The sequence below is a fragment of the Epinephelus fuscoguttatus genome, linkage group LG23 (genome assembly GCF_011397635.1).
Source record: "Epinephelus fuscoguttatus linkage group LG23, E.fuscoguttatus.final_Chr_v1".
In the NCBI taxonomy this organism is placed as follows: domain Eukaryota; kingdom Metazoa; phylum Chordata; class Actinopteri; order Perciformes; family Serranidae; genus Epinephelus; species Epinephelus fuscoguttatus.
This window is the reverse complement of record NC_064774.1, coordinates 32,895,454-32,907,899: the sequence shown is the minus strand read 5'-3', so window position 1 is coordinate 32,907,899 and position 12,446 is coordinate 32,895,454. Positions and strand designations below refer to the sequence as shown.

The 12,446-nt window shown below is 39.6% G+C and overlaps 1 protein-coding gene across 1 annotated transcript in view; it reads left to right on the top strand.

Moving 5' to 3' along the window:
- The window catches only part of trappc14 (trafficking protein particle complex subunit 14), a 34,206-nt gene that overhangs the window by 2,132 nt on the left and 19,628 nt on the right, over positions 1-12,446 (top strand). Inside the window, exons 2-8 of the mRNA XM_049568844.1 lie at positions 45-128; positions 221-350; positions 577-663; positions 749-869; positions 6,882-7,029; positions 11,278-11,339; positions 11,545-11,717. Coding sequence (XP_049424801.1) covers positions 45-128; positions 221-350; positions 577-663; positions 749-869; positions 6,882-7,029; positions 11,278-11,339; positions 11,545-11,717 — 805 coding nt within the window. The remainder of the gene's footprint in view (positions 1-44; positions 129-220; positions 351-576; positions 664-748; positions 870-6,881; positions 7,030-11,277; positions 11,340-11,544; positions 11,718-12,446) is intronic.

The window sequence follows — 12,446 nt, the reverse complement described above, 5'->3', positions numbered from 1 at the left end:
GTCTTTGATCTCCAGCATCTTGTCTCTTGCTTGTCTTCCCACAGTCTGCTCTGGTGCTAGATGACCAGGTTATCTTCTGTCTCAGTGTCTCTTTGGACAAGCTGCCAGTCAACACACTTAAAGCCAAGGTCAGACAGTATGCACCGGGAAGAGAAAAATGAAGGTGAACAGCAGGATGATTCTGACTTTACTGTGTTTGTCTTATTCTCTGTGTTGTCAGATTATAGTGACTGTGTGGAAGCAGGAGGAGGAGAAGGTGGAGGTGAGGGAACATGGCTACCTCACTCTTCTGCAGCTCAGGAGTCCAACACACACCTTCAGACAGGACCTCAACACCTTCAAGGCACAAGGTACACACACTCTGTTTCTCTCAACACAGGACCCAAAGAGTTTGAAACAGTTTGTGGTATAAAACCTGGAATTTAAGAGGTTGTAGGGCAGCATAATTCTGGGGAATAAAATAAGATAAGATAAGATAAGATAAGATAAGATACACCTTTATTGATGCCTGACTTACAAAATCAGATGCAGAGTCCCTGCTTTAACTGTTGTGTCTGCGTCTTGTTTCTGTTCCAGTTAGCACCATCCTGAATGTTCTTCCACCGCCTAGCGTGCAGTGTCAGCTCATGGCTGTCTCTGGAAAACACCTGACTGTCCTCAAAGGTAGACCAGCAGCTCACACTCACTCCTGCAGATCTTTAAATATACACTCCTTGCCAACTTTTCCCTCCCCCTCATCTTTCCTCAGTGTTGAACTGCAGCTCTCAGGATGAGGTGTGTGTCAAAGATGTGAAGATTCTGCCCAACTATAACTCGTCCTACCTCCCCATGATGCCAGATGGTTCAGTTCTTATAGTCGACAATGTCTGGTGAGTACTTCTACACTATACTCTCAGAATAAAACTTCCGTAAGCAGATGGACATTTAGTCTAGACATTTAGTCTACATTAGACCAAGCTAGTCTAATGTACTGAAAATGCTTGGCATGGTTACACATGCTGAACATATATTCTCACATCCCGTCCTCACTGCAATGCAAGAAACTGCAGCCCACGCTTTATTCATTTTAAAGGAATATGCTGCCAAAATTGTATCTTTTATACCAAAACTCCCCATCTGTAGTCTGATAAGGTTGCTCTGTAAAGTTTGAACAACAGCCGTATATGACTTCCTTCCGTCTACAACCCCGATTCCAAAAAAGTTGAGCCACTGTGTAAATACAAACAAAATGCAATAATTTGCAAATCCTGTTTGACCTATATTCAAATGGATACAGTACTAAAACAAGATATTTGATGTTCAAACTGATAAACTTGATTGTTTTTATGCCTCCGTGCCAGTGATTACTGGGGCATTATGTTTTTAGGTTGTCTGTCTTTCCGTCCCATCCTTGTGAATATGATATCTCAAGAATGCCTCAAGGGAATTTCCTCAAATTTGGCACAAAAGTCCTTTTAGACTCAATGATGAACTGATTAGTTTTTGGTGGTCAAAGGTCAAGGTCACTGTGACCTTATCTGTCTCATTCTCATGATTGCAATCTCTCAAGAACAGTTTGAGGGAATTTCTTAAAATTTGGCGTTCACTTGTACTGAAGAATAAAGTGATTAGAATTTTGTGGGCAAGGGTCAAAGCTTAAGGTTAGTGTGACCTTGCATCTTTCTCATTCTTGTAAACACAGTATCTCAAGAACATCTCAAGGGATTTTTTTTTAAATTGACACAAACGTCCACTTGGACTGAAAAATAAACGGATTAGAATTTTGTGGTCAAAGGTCAATGTCAGTGTGCCCTCACAAAATATCTTTTTGGCCATAACTCAATACATCATGTGCTAATTATGACAAAACTTCACACAAATGTCTAATAGGATAAAATAATGAAAGGTCAAAGTTCAACGTATTCAACGTCATAACTCATGAAAGAAGGGAAGACATCTAATCAGATACTTACTTGGTGACACTTACATTGGGTGCCCACCTTGAAACTGTGCTGATTGTATAGATCTGTTTTCACAGACATGGATGTAAACTGTAAATGGCTGGTGCACAGAGGTATACAATTGTGGGTTGGTAATTCTAGTTTGTAAATGTACACTCATTCTGAATTCTGTCCAAAAAAGTTTGGACTATGGTTGCAGCGATATACCAGTTTCAAAGCATACCGTGCTATAATTACCTTGTTATCATACCCTGTACATTTGCTTATCTGCGATATTGTAAAAAAAAATTCAACTGGATGTTGATACCATATCATCACCAAAAATTAGGAAAAAATCAAAACATTCGGCCACAGGGGGAGCCACAGCAATTGGTCGCATTTTATCCATTTTTAAACATTTTTCTGTTGTTATAGCGCCACCCAGTTGCCAATTAGAGTTAAATTTCTCCAGTCACCTTGAGGCATCCTGTTCTACATATCTACCAAGTTTAGTAAAAATCCATATGGTGGTTAGGCCTAGATAAGAAATTAGCTCTCTAGCACTCCCATTTTGTTTGATCGGGTCAATAATGGAGGGGTCCCCTCAGATTATGTGTGATCATATGCCTACAAAGTTGCGTGGTGATCGGTGAAACCCTTGAGATGTTCTACACCTTTATGTGATGAGCCACGCCCTCCGCAATATTCATTGCCTTATAGAAGCTCAGTTTTAGTAAGTTTTCCAACTTTTGCCAAGAGGGAACTTTAGATATTGGTCCCTAGATTATGTTCACTGAGTTTCATGCAGATTGGTCAAACTTCCTAGGAAGAGATCAGTTTTAACTGTTTTTCAAAAAATTCACAATGGGGGCGTCGGTGGCTTAGTGGATAGAGCAGGCACCCCATGTACAAGGCTGTTGCCGCAGCGGCCTGGGTTCGACTCCAGCCCATGGCCCTTTGCTGCATGTCATTTCCCCTCTCTCTCTCCCCCCTTCACACTTAACTGTCCTATCTATAAAGGCAAAAATGCCCCCCAAAAAATCTTTAAAAAAAAAAGAGAAAAAAAAATTCAAAATGGCAAAGTTATTTGTTCCTCATGAGGAGAAGCACCTCTGTGCAAATTTTCATGTCTCTACGAAATACGGGGCATGAGATATGCCCATTCAAAGTTTGCAATTTCAGTCGGTTGCTATAGCGCCCCCCTTTGGCCAATTGATGTAATATTGCTTCATTCGCATCCTCCCATGACCCTCTACCACTGTGCCAAATTTCCCATGGATTGACCAAGTCAGTGAGGAGAAAAACGTGGAACAGACACACAGACAGACAGAGTTTTCATCATTATAGAGTAAGAGAAGATATTCTAGGGGAGACACATACTTTATACATACTTCAATGAACAAAATGGTTTCATACTTCAATTATAGTAATAAAACGTTTGTTCAGCCAAAAATAGCCCTTCCATTTTCATTCCTTTATGGGTCATTCTGACTGACAATGATATAAATTCTGTAAAATCATTATACTGTGAAACTGATATTTTCTGAGACTGTTATCATACTGTGAAAATCTCATGATTGCAACCCTACGAAGGACAGAGTCCTTCCTTCATGGAATTTTCATGGATGCATGTGTGTATCCTTAGTGGGCATGAAGTACCCACAATTCTTTGCGTATGATTTGCTGGAATTAAAGGCGAGCCTCTTCAGTGACGCACACCTGGGCATTCACTAGCCTGTTCCAATGTGTGTTCACCAAATGCTAGGATGGAATTTTGCCTAGCCTCTGTATGATCTGACTTGGAAGGAGCCGTCCTATCAAGGAAGCATCCTTGACTTTGAAAAATCACTGATTGTGTCTTCATAGATGTGCCAGTTACCCATGATGCCATGGGTACTAACACACCTCCATACATCACAGATGCTGGCTTTGAATTTTGAGCTGGGAACAATCTGGATGGTCCTTTTCCTCTTTAGCTCGAAGGACATGACGTCCATGATTTCCAAAAACAATCTGAAATGTGGACTCATCAGACCACAGCACACTTTCCCACTTTGTGTCAGTCTACCTTAGATGATTAATATTTAACTAATATGATGATTATTCTGTACACATGACATGTATTGCATGTCTGTCTGCCTTGGGAGAGGGATCCCTCCTCAGGCGCTCTTCCTTAAGTGTTTTCTTTACCTGAAAAGGGTCAAAGGACAGAGGGTGTACAGATTGTAAAGCCTCTTGTGGCAAATTTGTCATTTGTGATATTTGGCTGTGTAAATGTAAATGTAACTGACTTGACTATATTATTCTTATGCTCACAGCAGCTATGATAGAGTGGTAATCCTGAGCAATGGCAAAAATGCATAAATGAATAGTTTCAAAACATCCTTGGAAACTTCTCATATCCCTTCTGCAGCATAATCAATTTTTTTTGATTTTTTTAAAATTTTTTTACTGTGTATAGCTAAGCAAGGAAAAAAAAGAGCAGATTTCCAAAAGGCAAAAGGTTAAAGATGACACATTTCTTTAATATTTTAAGCAAGGTTACTTTTTTATTTTAATCTTTTACAGTTTCAAAATAACAAAAAAAGGAAAAGGGCCTGAAGCAAAAGTTTTGGCACCCTGCATGGTCAGTACTTAGTAGCGACCCCCCCCCCCCGGTGTCTAGCCATCTTGCATGCACTGCAAGGGGGGTCTAGCCATCTTGCATGCACTGCTTTTTTGAGGGCTATCCTCAGATTTTTAATGATGTTTAGGTCGAGGGAATGTGAGGGCCATGGTAAAACCTTCAGCTTGCTCCTCTTGATGTAGTCCATGGTGGATTTTGAGGTGTGTTTAGGATCATTGTCCCGTTGTAGGAGTCATCCACTCCTCATCTTCAGCTTTTTTTACAGATGGTGTGATGTTTGCTTCCCGAATTTGGTGGGATTTTACAGAACCCATTCTTCCCTCTACCTGTGAAATGTTCCCCGTGCCACTGGCTGCAACACAAGCCCAAAGCATGATTGATCCACTCCCGTGTTTAACAGTTGGACAGATATTCTTTTCATGACATACCTTTGCTTATTGCATCACATGTTCTATTTTAACTTCAGTAGTCCACAGGACTTGTTTCCAAAAAGCATCAGGCTTGTTTAGATGTTGCTTTGCAAACTTCTGATGCTGTATTTTGTGATGAGGACACAGGAAAGGCTTTTTTCTGTTGACTCTTCGAACAGAAATCTTCCATCTTCCCATGGCCTTCTCCTGTTTTGTTTGCATCGGTTATTTTAGTTTTCAGAGTGCTAGGCCGCTGTTTAGAGGAGCCCATGGCTGCTGATTGTTGGGACTGGGTTTCAGGAGTCCAAGTTTTTTTTAAAACTTTGAAATTTGCATCACCTGGCCTTTCATAACAATGCCTGTGAACAAGCTATAGCCCTAACAAGCTAATAAAGGTCTGAGACCCTGGTAAAAGTTGTCTGAGAGCTCAAATGTCTTGAAGTACCCAAACCTTTGCATGGTGCACCTTTCCTTTTTTTCACTATTAAATTGTAGAAAACAAATATAATACACTAATGTTGCTTAAAATGTAGAAAAGCATGTTTCATCTTTAACTTCATGCCTGTTGCAGATCAGTTCATCCTCTACTTACTTAACTATTCACAGTAAATAACTTTTTGACCAGGAGTGCCCAGACTTTTCCATGCCACTGTAGTTATTCATTTACTGGCCTTAGGTGTTGCTGGAAGTCAACCCAGTGCTTTTTGTCAGAAGCCCAATCTTACAGGCAGTCATTATGTTGCAATGCATGGAGTAAGGTGAGGATTGGTTTGAGCAGATGACAGGGCACTATTTTCTTTAATTTGTTTCTTTCCCCAATACAGTTTAGTTTCGATTTGTTTCCAGAGTGGGTTTGCATGTGTCAGTCTAGTTTTTATTCGTTGCAGTATTAGCTTTTAGATGAATATTTGTCAGGGCTGAAATCTAAGAAGTTACAAATAGTTATTAAGACACAAGCACAACTCTTAGTGAAGGCAGTTGATTCACAGTCCTGTCAAATTTCAGTCTTACTAAACATATGTACCAGTGCCTCATCAAACTTGTGATGTTGACACATTTGACCAAATTGACAAAGACTAAAACTGAAGACATGTCCTATTTATTTTTATTTTATTTCAGTTACTTTTGTAAGTACGCAATATTGTTTCAGTTTGAAGTCTGGTTTTTATTTTTATTTAAATTAAGGTAAATGTTTTTTCGCACCAAATTTTAGTTTTTAGTTTGGTTTTAGTTAACTGTAATATCTGGTCTGTCCACAGCTAGTCTAACAAACTACTAGACCAATCAACCTAACAATTGTTGTGTGCATTTATGATCTCTCTTGGTTTCAGTGATTCACAATTTTCAAAATCCCTGTTTTATTCACTGTTTCATGCCGTCATGACTGCTGACTCCTCACTCCTCTTAAACAACTGGTAGGAGCCACAAGTCATTAACGAAATCACATAGCAAAAGGCATTTCTAGCAATCGTCTTGGCGAAAAACAAACCTTACTGTCTGTTACAGTCCATGTTTTCGCCGTGGCTTAACTGATCCATTGAAAAGTTTGGTCTCAATTTTCACTGGAGCATCTGCAGATTAATTCCACACCTGATATGTTATTATCCACTAAAGTGGCACGATACGAGATAAATACGTTCTCTTTTTGTTTTTTGCCACCATCTTGACTGTAAGGGAACTGGATGGGACAATTGAGTAAGATTCACCTCTTCTTTGTTTGGGAGGGGAGAGGGGCTTCGGGAGGCCTCATAAAGCTGCTAGCACTGCAGTCCTGTTATGCCATGTTTTGTTAATACACAGAAGAAGAGGAGTTGTTAATATATCCTATACAATTCAGAATACCGCATATGGTCAAATCAGGAACTGTGTTTTGTGACCTTTAAAGTCACCTAACAAACGCTTCTTTGTTTCCACTTCCCAATAAAGCCACGAATCAGCTGAGGTAACTGTGGCTTCATTCTATCGGATAGACAGTGAGTCATCACGTTTACCCAGCATGCTCAGCGCCCTGGAGGAGCAGAACTTCCTGTTCCAGCTGCAGCTACAAGACAAAGCAGAGGAGCACTCCAGTGAGGTGAGAAGACATGATGAAGGCAGCTTTCTTTAGTTCAACTGTATTCAATCAGTCACTCTCACTGAGGTCAACATGTCTTCTAGATAACAAGTAAATTTGCTTTACCAATCATAGTGTTGTGCATATAAATGAGCTACACACTGTGAATTATAAGACATCGAGATCTTTCCAAGTTTTTGTGTGTGCCAAGTATTGTGATCCTGTGGCATAGTTTATAAACCAAGGGTTAATTTTGGATTGGAAAATGTAGTTGCACTAAAAGGAAACCGAAGGGAAAATCTTTAAAATTGTCTCACAAACATGCAGTTTCATTTTTTGATAAAGTTGAGCAATTTCCTCAAATAGCTAGACATAATAGTCTTTAACAAACATTACTTAAACACAAGTAAATAGTGCATTTGTTCAGGACTATTTCAGCAGCAGATTAATCCACATTCAGTGGTCCAATGAGTATTTGTGGCAGCAGGACGGTGTATGTTGGATTAAGTCAACATAATCCACAGTGTTTCCACAGTCATGGAAAACCTAGAAAAGTCATGGAATTCCACAATTTCATTTTCCAGGCCTGGGAAAGTCATAGAATCAGTAAAATCCTTGAAAGTTTTTGAAAAGTGTTGTGTGTAATGAAATTTATTGTTTCAAGTAATCTTTTATGATAACCTTCCATGTAATGTAACATAACTGTGAATTTATTTTCTGTTGCTGATGACGTAATGTAGGACTAATATGCGTCGATGTGTGACATTTTGTTTACCACAGCAGGTAGGGTGCAAATAAATTCATGGTTCGGTTTGATACAATACAGTGGTGTCACGGTACGGTACATTGTTGATACAGCAAAAAAGTAGAAATGGCAGAGAGATTTCCTAATTCTTTCTTTGTTAATTTAATTTTTTTGTTATTTTAATTAATAAATTAATGAAAACTAACATCATAAAGTATGATATTTTTGACTAGAACAGTGGACCCCTGAGTGACTTATCTTTTGCGGTGTCTTCTTACCAGTATATACAGTAAAACAAAAACAACTCCTTATAAAATAGAAGTTTCATTACACTACCTTTGAATAGGCACAAACTCAGTCATACATATTTAAGAAACAACCTTTAATATAACCATTCACATTAAAAACATCTTTAAAAAACTGCTTTACCTGCTTTTTACTATATATACACGTCATAATTCCCTCTCTCATATCTATTTTATATTGTTGCTGTGAAAACATCAACAAATTTCTTCTTCTAACAGCTGCATTTATTCAAATTTCTCACCAGAAACTACATTTTACAAGATTATCTTGAACACATAACGAGAACCTTATAATTTACCTTTGCCCAATACTCATTTTTATGTCTTACGCGCTGGCGATAGCTGTGGGCTGTCTGTACATACATACATACATACATATGTACTTCCCATCCTTGGAAACATGATGTCTCAAGAACGCCTCAAGGAAATTTCTTCAAATTTGGCTAAAATATCCACTTGGACTGAACGATGAACTGATGAGTTTTTGGTGGTCATAGGTCAAAGGTTAAGGTCACTGTGGCCTTGTCTGTCTTATTGTCATAAACGCGTTATCTCAAGAAGGCCTTTAGGGAATTTCTTCAAATTTGGCACAAAAGTTGACTTGGACTGGAAGATGAACTGCTAATTTTGGTGGTCAAAGGTCAAGGTCACTGTAACCTTGCGTCCATCTCATTATCATGAGCACAATATCTTAAGGACAGCTCAAAGGAATGTCTTCAAATTTGGCCACTTGGACTCAACGATGAATTGAGTAGTTTTTGGTGGTCATGGGTTAAAGGTCAAGTTCAGTGTGACCTCACAAAATATGTTTTTGGCCATAACTCAAGATTTCATATGCTAATTATGACAGAACTTCACACACATGTCTGACACATGTCTGACACATGGCTAAAATAATGAAGTCATGGAATTTTATATCCAAAAGGTCAAAGGTCAACTTCCCTGTGACATCATAATGTTCTACAAAAACACTTTTCTGGCCATTATTTAACTTCATAACTCAGGAACAGAAAGGGAGCTAGTTGGTCAGATACTTGATTGGTGACACTAATCTTGGGTGTCCACCTTGAAACTGTGCTGATTGTATAAGTCGTCTGTGCTGTCGGCGAAAAGATGGGTGTGCAGCATCCATATTTTGACAGACATGGATGTAAACTGTAAGAGAAACTTGACTGGTGATGGGGGCATACAACCGCAGGATGGTATTTCTAGTTACTGAATTGGGTTTGAACACATATTATAACTCAGTGCAACCTCCGTCAGCTGTTATTTTTGCGGCCACTGGCTGCTTAGAGCTAACATTCAGTAGCTCTCCTCTTAACACAGATTTGTTATTCACCTTGTAGCATTATCAGGAAAACAACAGGGAGCATCCTTTGATGTGACGACAGTGAGTTCACTGTGTTCTTTCGTCCCCCGGGAAGATCTCTGTTTGTCCCAATCATGCATTCCAGCAACACTGGCTGCTACTAGTCATCTCATCACTCAACAGTGAGAACACAGAGTCCATTTGCTAAACGGTAATTGTATTCCTCTTGTACCTCCTCATTAATGATAGTTTGTAACCGTTAATCGGGAGCCCTGCTTTTAGTCTGTGCAACACTGATGTGACACAACAGAAGAACATCAGACACATCTTCCCAACCATCTTTCAACAAGCTAGGTTAGCGAAGCTGCCACCCAGCATGTCTCATTAGAATAAAATGTTAAATGGGTGGAAGGGGGAGACAGCATGTTGTCTTTTCTGTCCTGTGGGCTGCCTTGTTGAGAACATTATATTAAACATAGTTTGAGCTGTACATTTTATCTACCAAATGTAATAATATACTTCATCATATTGTTTGGTTTGTGATGGATACTGAACCGAAAGCCTCGTACCAAGTGGTGTAATACGAATACGTGTGTTGTTACACCCTAGTCGCTGGTATTATGTTTGAATAGAGTTTGAATCTGATATGTTAAAAAAAAAAAAAAAAAACAGTGTGACTTAACACATAGGCTCATGAATCCCAAAGTGTCAAACCTTTGCCTCACTTTTAAATTGTGCCCCATTTTTTAAATGGAACTAGGGTGTCACTCAGAGCCAAGGGTGTAAGCTGGAGCACCAATGAATACTTTGATTTTGTTTTTAATTGCTCTAAAGGTAGAAAGAAAAAGAACCAACGGGCCAACCAAACTATCTGCTGTCACTCCCCCGCTGTGGGAGCTCTACTGTTATGTGTCCGTGGACCAGACATTTGAAGTAAAGTGCACTGTAGAGTTCTGTTCCTGTTTTTCATTGTGGAGGTATTGAAATGTCACCAGTAGTCCTTGAGAAGTCATGGAAGGGTTTTGAAATTTGGTCTCTTTATGTGTGTGTGTGTGTGTGTGTGTGTGTGTGTGTGTGTGTGTTCATAATGAAGTAAGATAAGATAAAATAAGAAAATAAGATAAGATACACCTTTATTGATCCCACAATTGAGAAATTCCAGTGTTAGAGCAGTCAAGGGGAAAGAGTCAGATTCAAGATTTAAAAATTTAAAAACTTAAAAACTAGGCATGCAAAGAAAGTACAAAAAATACAAGAAACAGCAATGAATAATAACAATTATGATAATAATAATGAGGAGCAGTGGATAATAATGAGAAGTGGATAAAAATGAGCAATGGATTAAAGTGAGCATATTTAGTGCAAAGTGATTGTATGTGCAAATAAACAACAACAAGGGGGACAGAAATGCTTACAATGGTGTTTATGAAGTGTCCATAGTTTCCCTAAAGTGTCCATGTTGCAGTTTATTGTGAGCAGTGCTGGTTATGTAGCCTGACAGCAGCAGGCAGGAAGGACCTGCGATAGCGTTCCTTCACACACTTTGGGTGAAGCAGTCTATCGCTGAAGGAGCTCTCCAGAGCTTTTATCTCCTCCTGCAGGGGATGGGAGTTGTTGGCTGTCATCCTCCTTTCTCCCACCACCTGCACAGAGTCCAGAGAGCATCCCAGGACAGAGCTGGCCTTCTTGATCAGCTTATCCAGTCTCTTCCTATCTGCAGCCAAGACGCTGCTGCCCCAGCAGACCACTCCGTAAAGGATGGCTGATGCCACCACCGTGTCAAAGAAGGTCTTCAAGAGCGCCTCCTGCACTCCAAAAGCACCTAGTGCAACGGTGTGGCTCACTGATGTGTTTGTAATAGTTTTAGATCACCATATGTCCTAATACATGTATTGTTTATATTTCTGCAGGGTTTGGAAATTCCATTGGTGGCTGTGTTACAATGGTACACTCCAACACTGCCTTTAACGAGGTAATTGTTCCTCTTCTGTCAGACAACTAGAATTTGGCCACTTAGCAGGTCTCTTTAAATAAAATGTTCTACAGTGAATACAGTGAAGTAGAATAATCATCTGTAGAACATGTCAAAGCAGGAAAATGAAACTGAGCCATCACTGACGATATTACAAAGGCTATCAATTAAAAGAAATGAAAATACTATTGTGCTCTCCTTCCAGATACATCTCCAGTTGTTACTCACTGCCCAGTATCCGCCTGGATCGTCCTCGGCTGGTGATGACAGCTTCCTGTCCTAGTGCTGTCAAGCCTCTGGAGCACTTCTGGGTAAAATACACCCTACTTAACAACTTGCAGGACTTCCTGGCCGTCCGTCTGATCTGGAATTCGGATGGTGAGTAGCAAACTTTAGCATCACATTTAACCCTTTTCCAACGAATTAGCTCTGATTCTTGAACTGGTTCCACTCAAGATTCTTGGAACTTTGGTGCTATCCAGTGGACCAGCCCACGTTTCCACCAGTTTTGCACTAAACTCTTATAATCAAGGATGTGTCATCAACAGAGGATGATGCACAATGTACAAGAGAAGTAAACAGTAGTAGCAAAATCACAGATTACATTGATTACTTGCAAACTTTTGTTCTGTTATTCTGTCAATGGACAGTTAGACATGCGAGCAGCAGCTGAAAACCTCCAATGGTGCCAGCAGTGGGTGTGTTCCCAACAGCTCAAAGCCCTTCACTTACATGGAAATAAAAGAGCTAAATAAAATGTCAGTATTGATTCATGCATGTTACAGCATTCATCACTGTGACAGGCAGATCAGATTAGATTGAATCTACAGTGGAAATGTTGTGACTCATTTCTGCAGTCAACATCTTATCTGTCCACCAACTTCTGACTGCTGCATAAAGGGGAACAAATGTTTTTTCAATCTGGGCCCTATTTTCCAATCTACTTTTGTCTAAATGAGTGATAGGATGTTCAATATTTGACATTTTTTTCCAGTACCAAGATAGGGCTGACCTTCCTGCAGCCCGTGAGCGCTATATTAAATGATAGGGCACTCAGACAGCGTCAAACAACGTCAAAATACGTCCACTAAAAGTGCATTTTTTTTT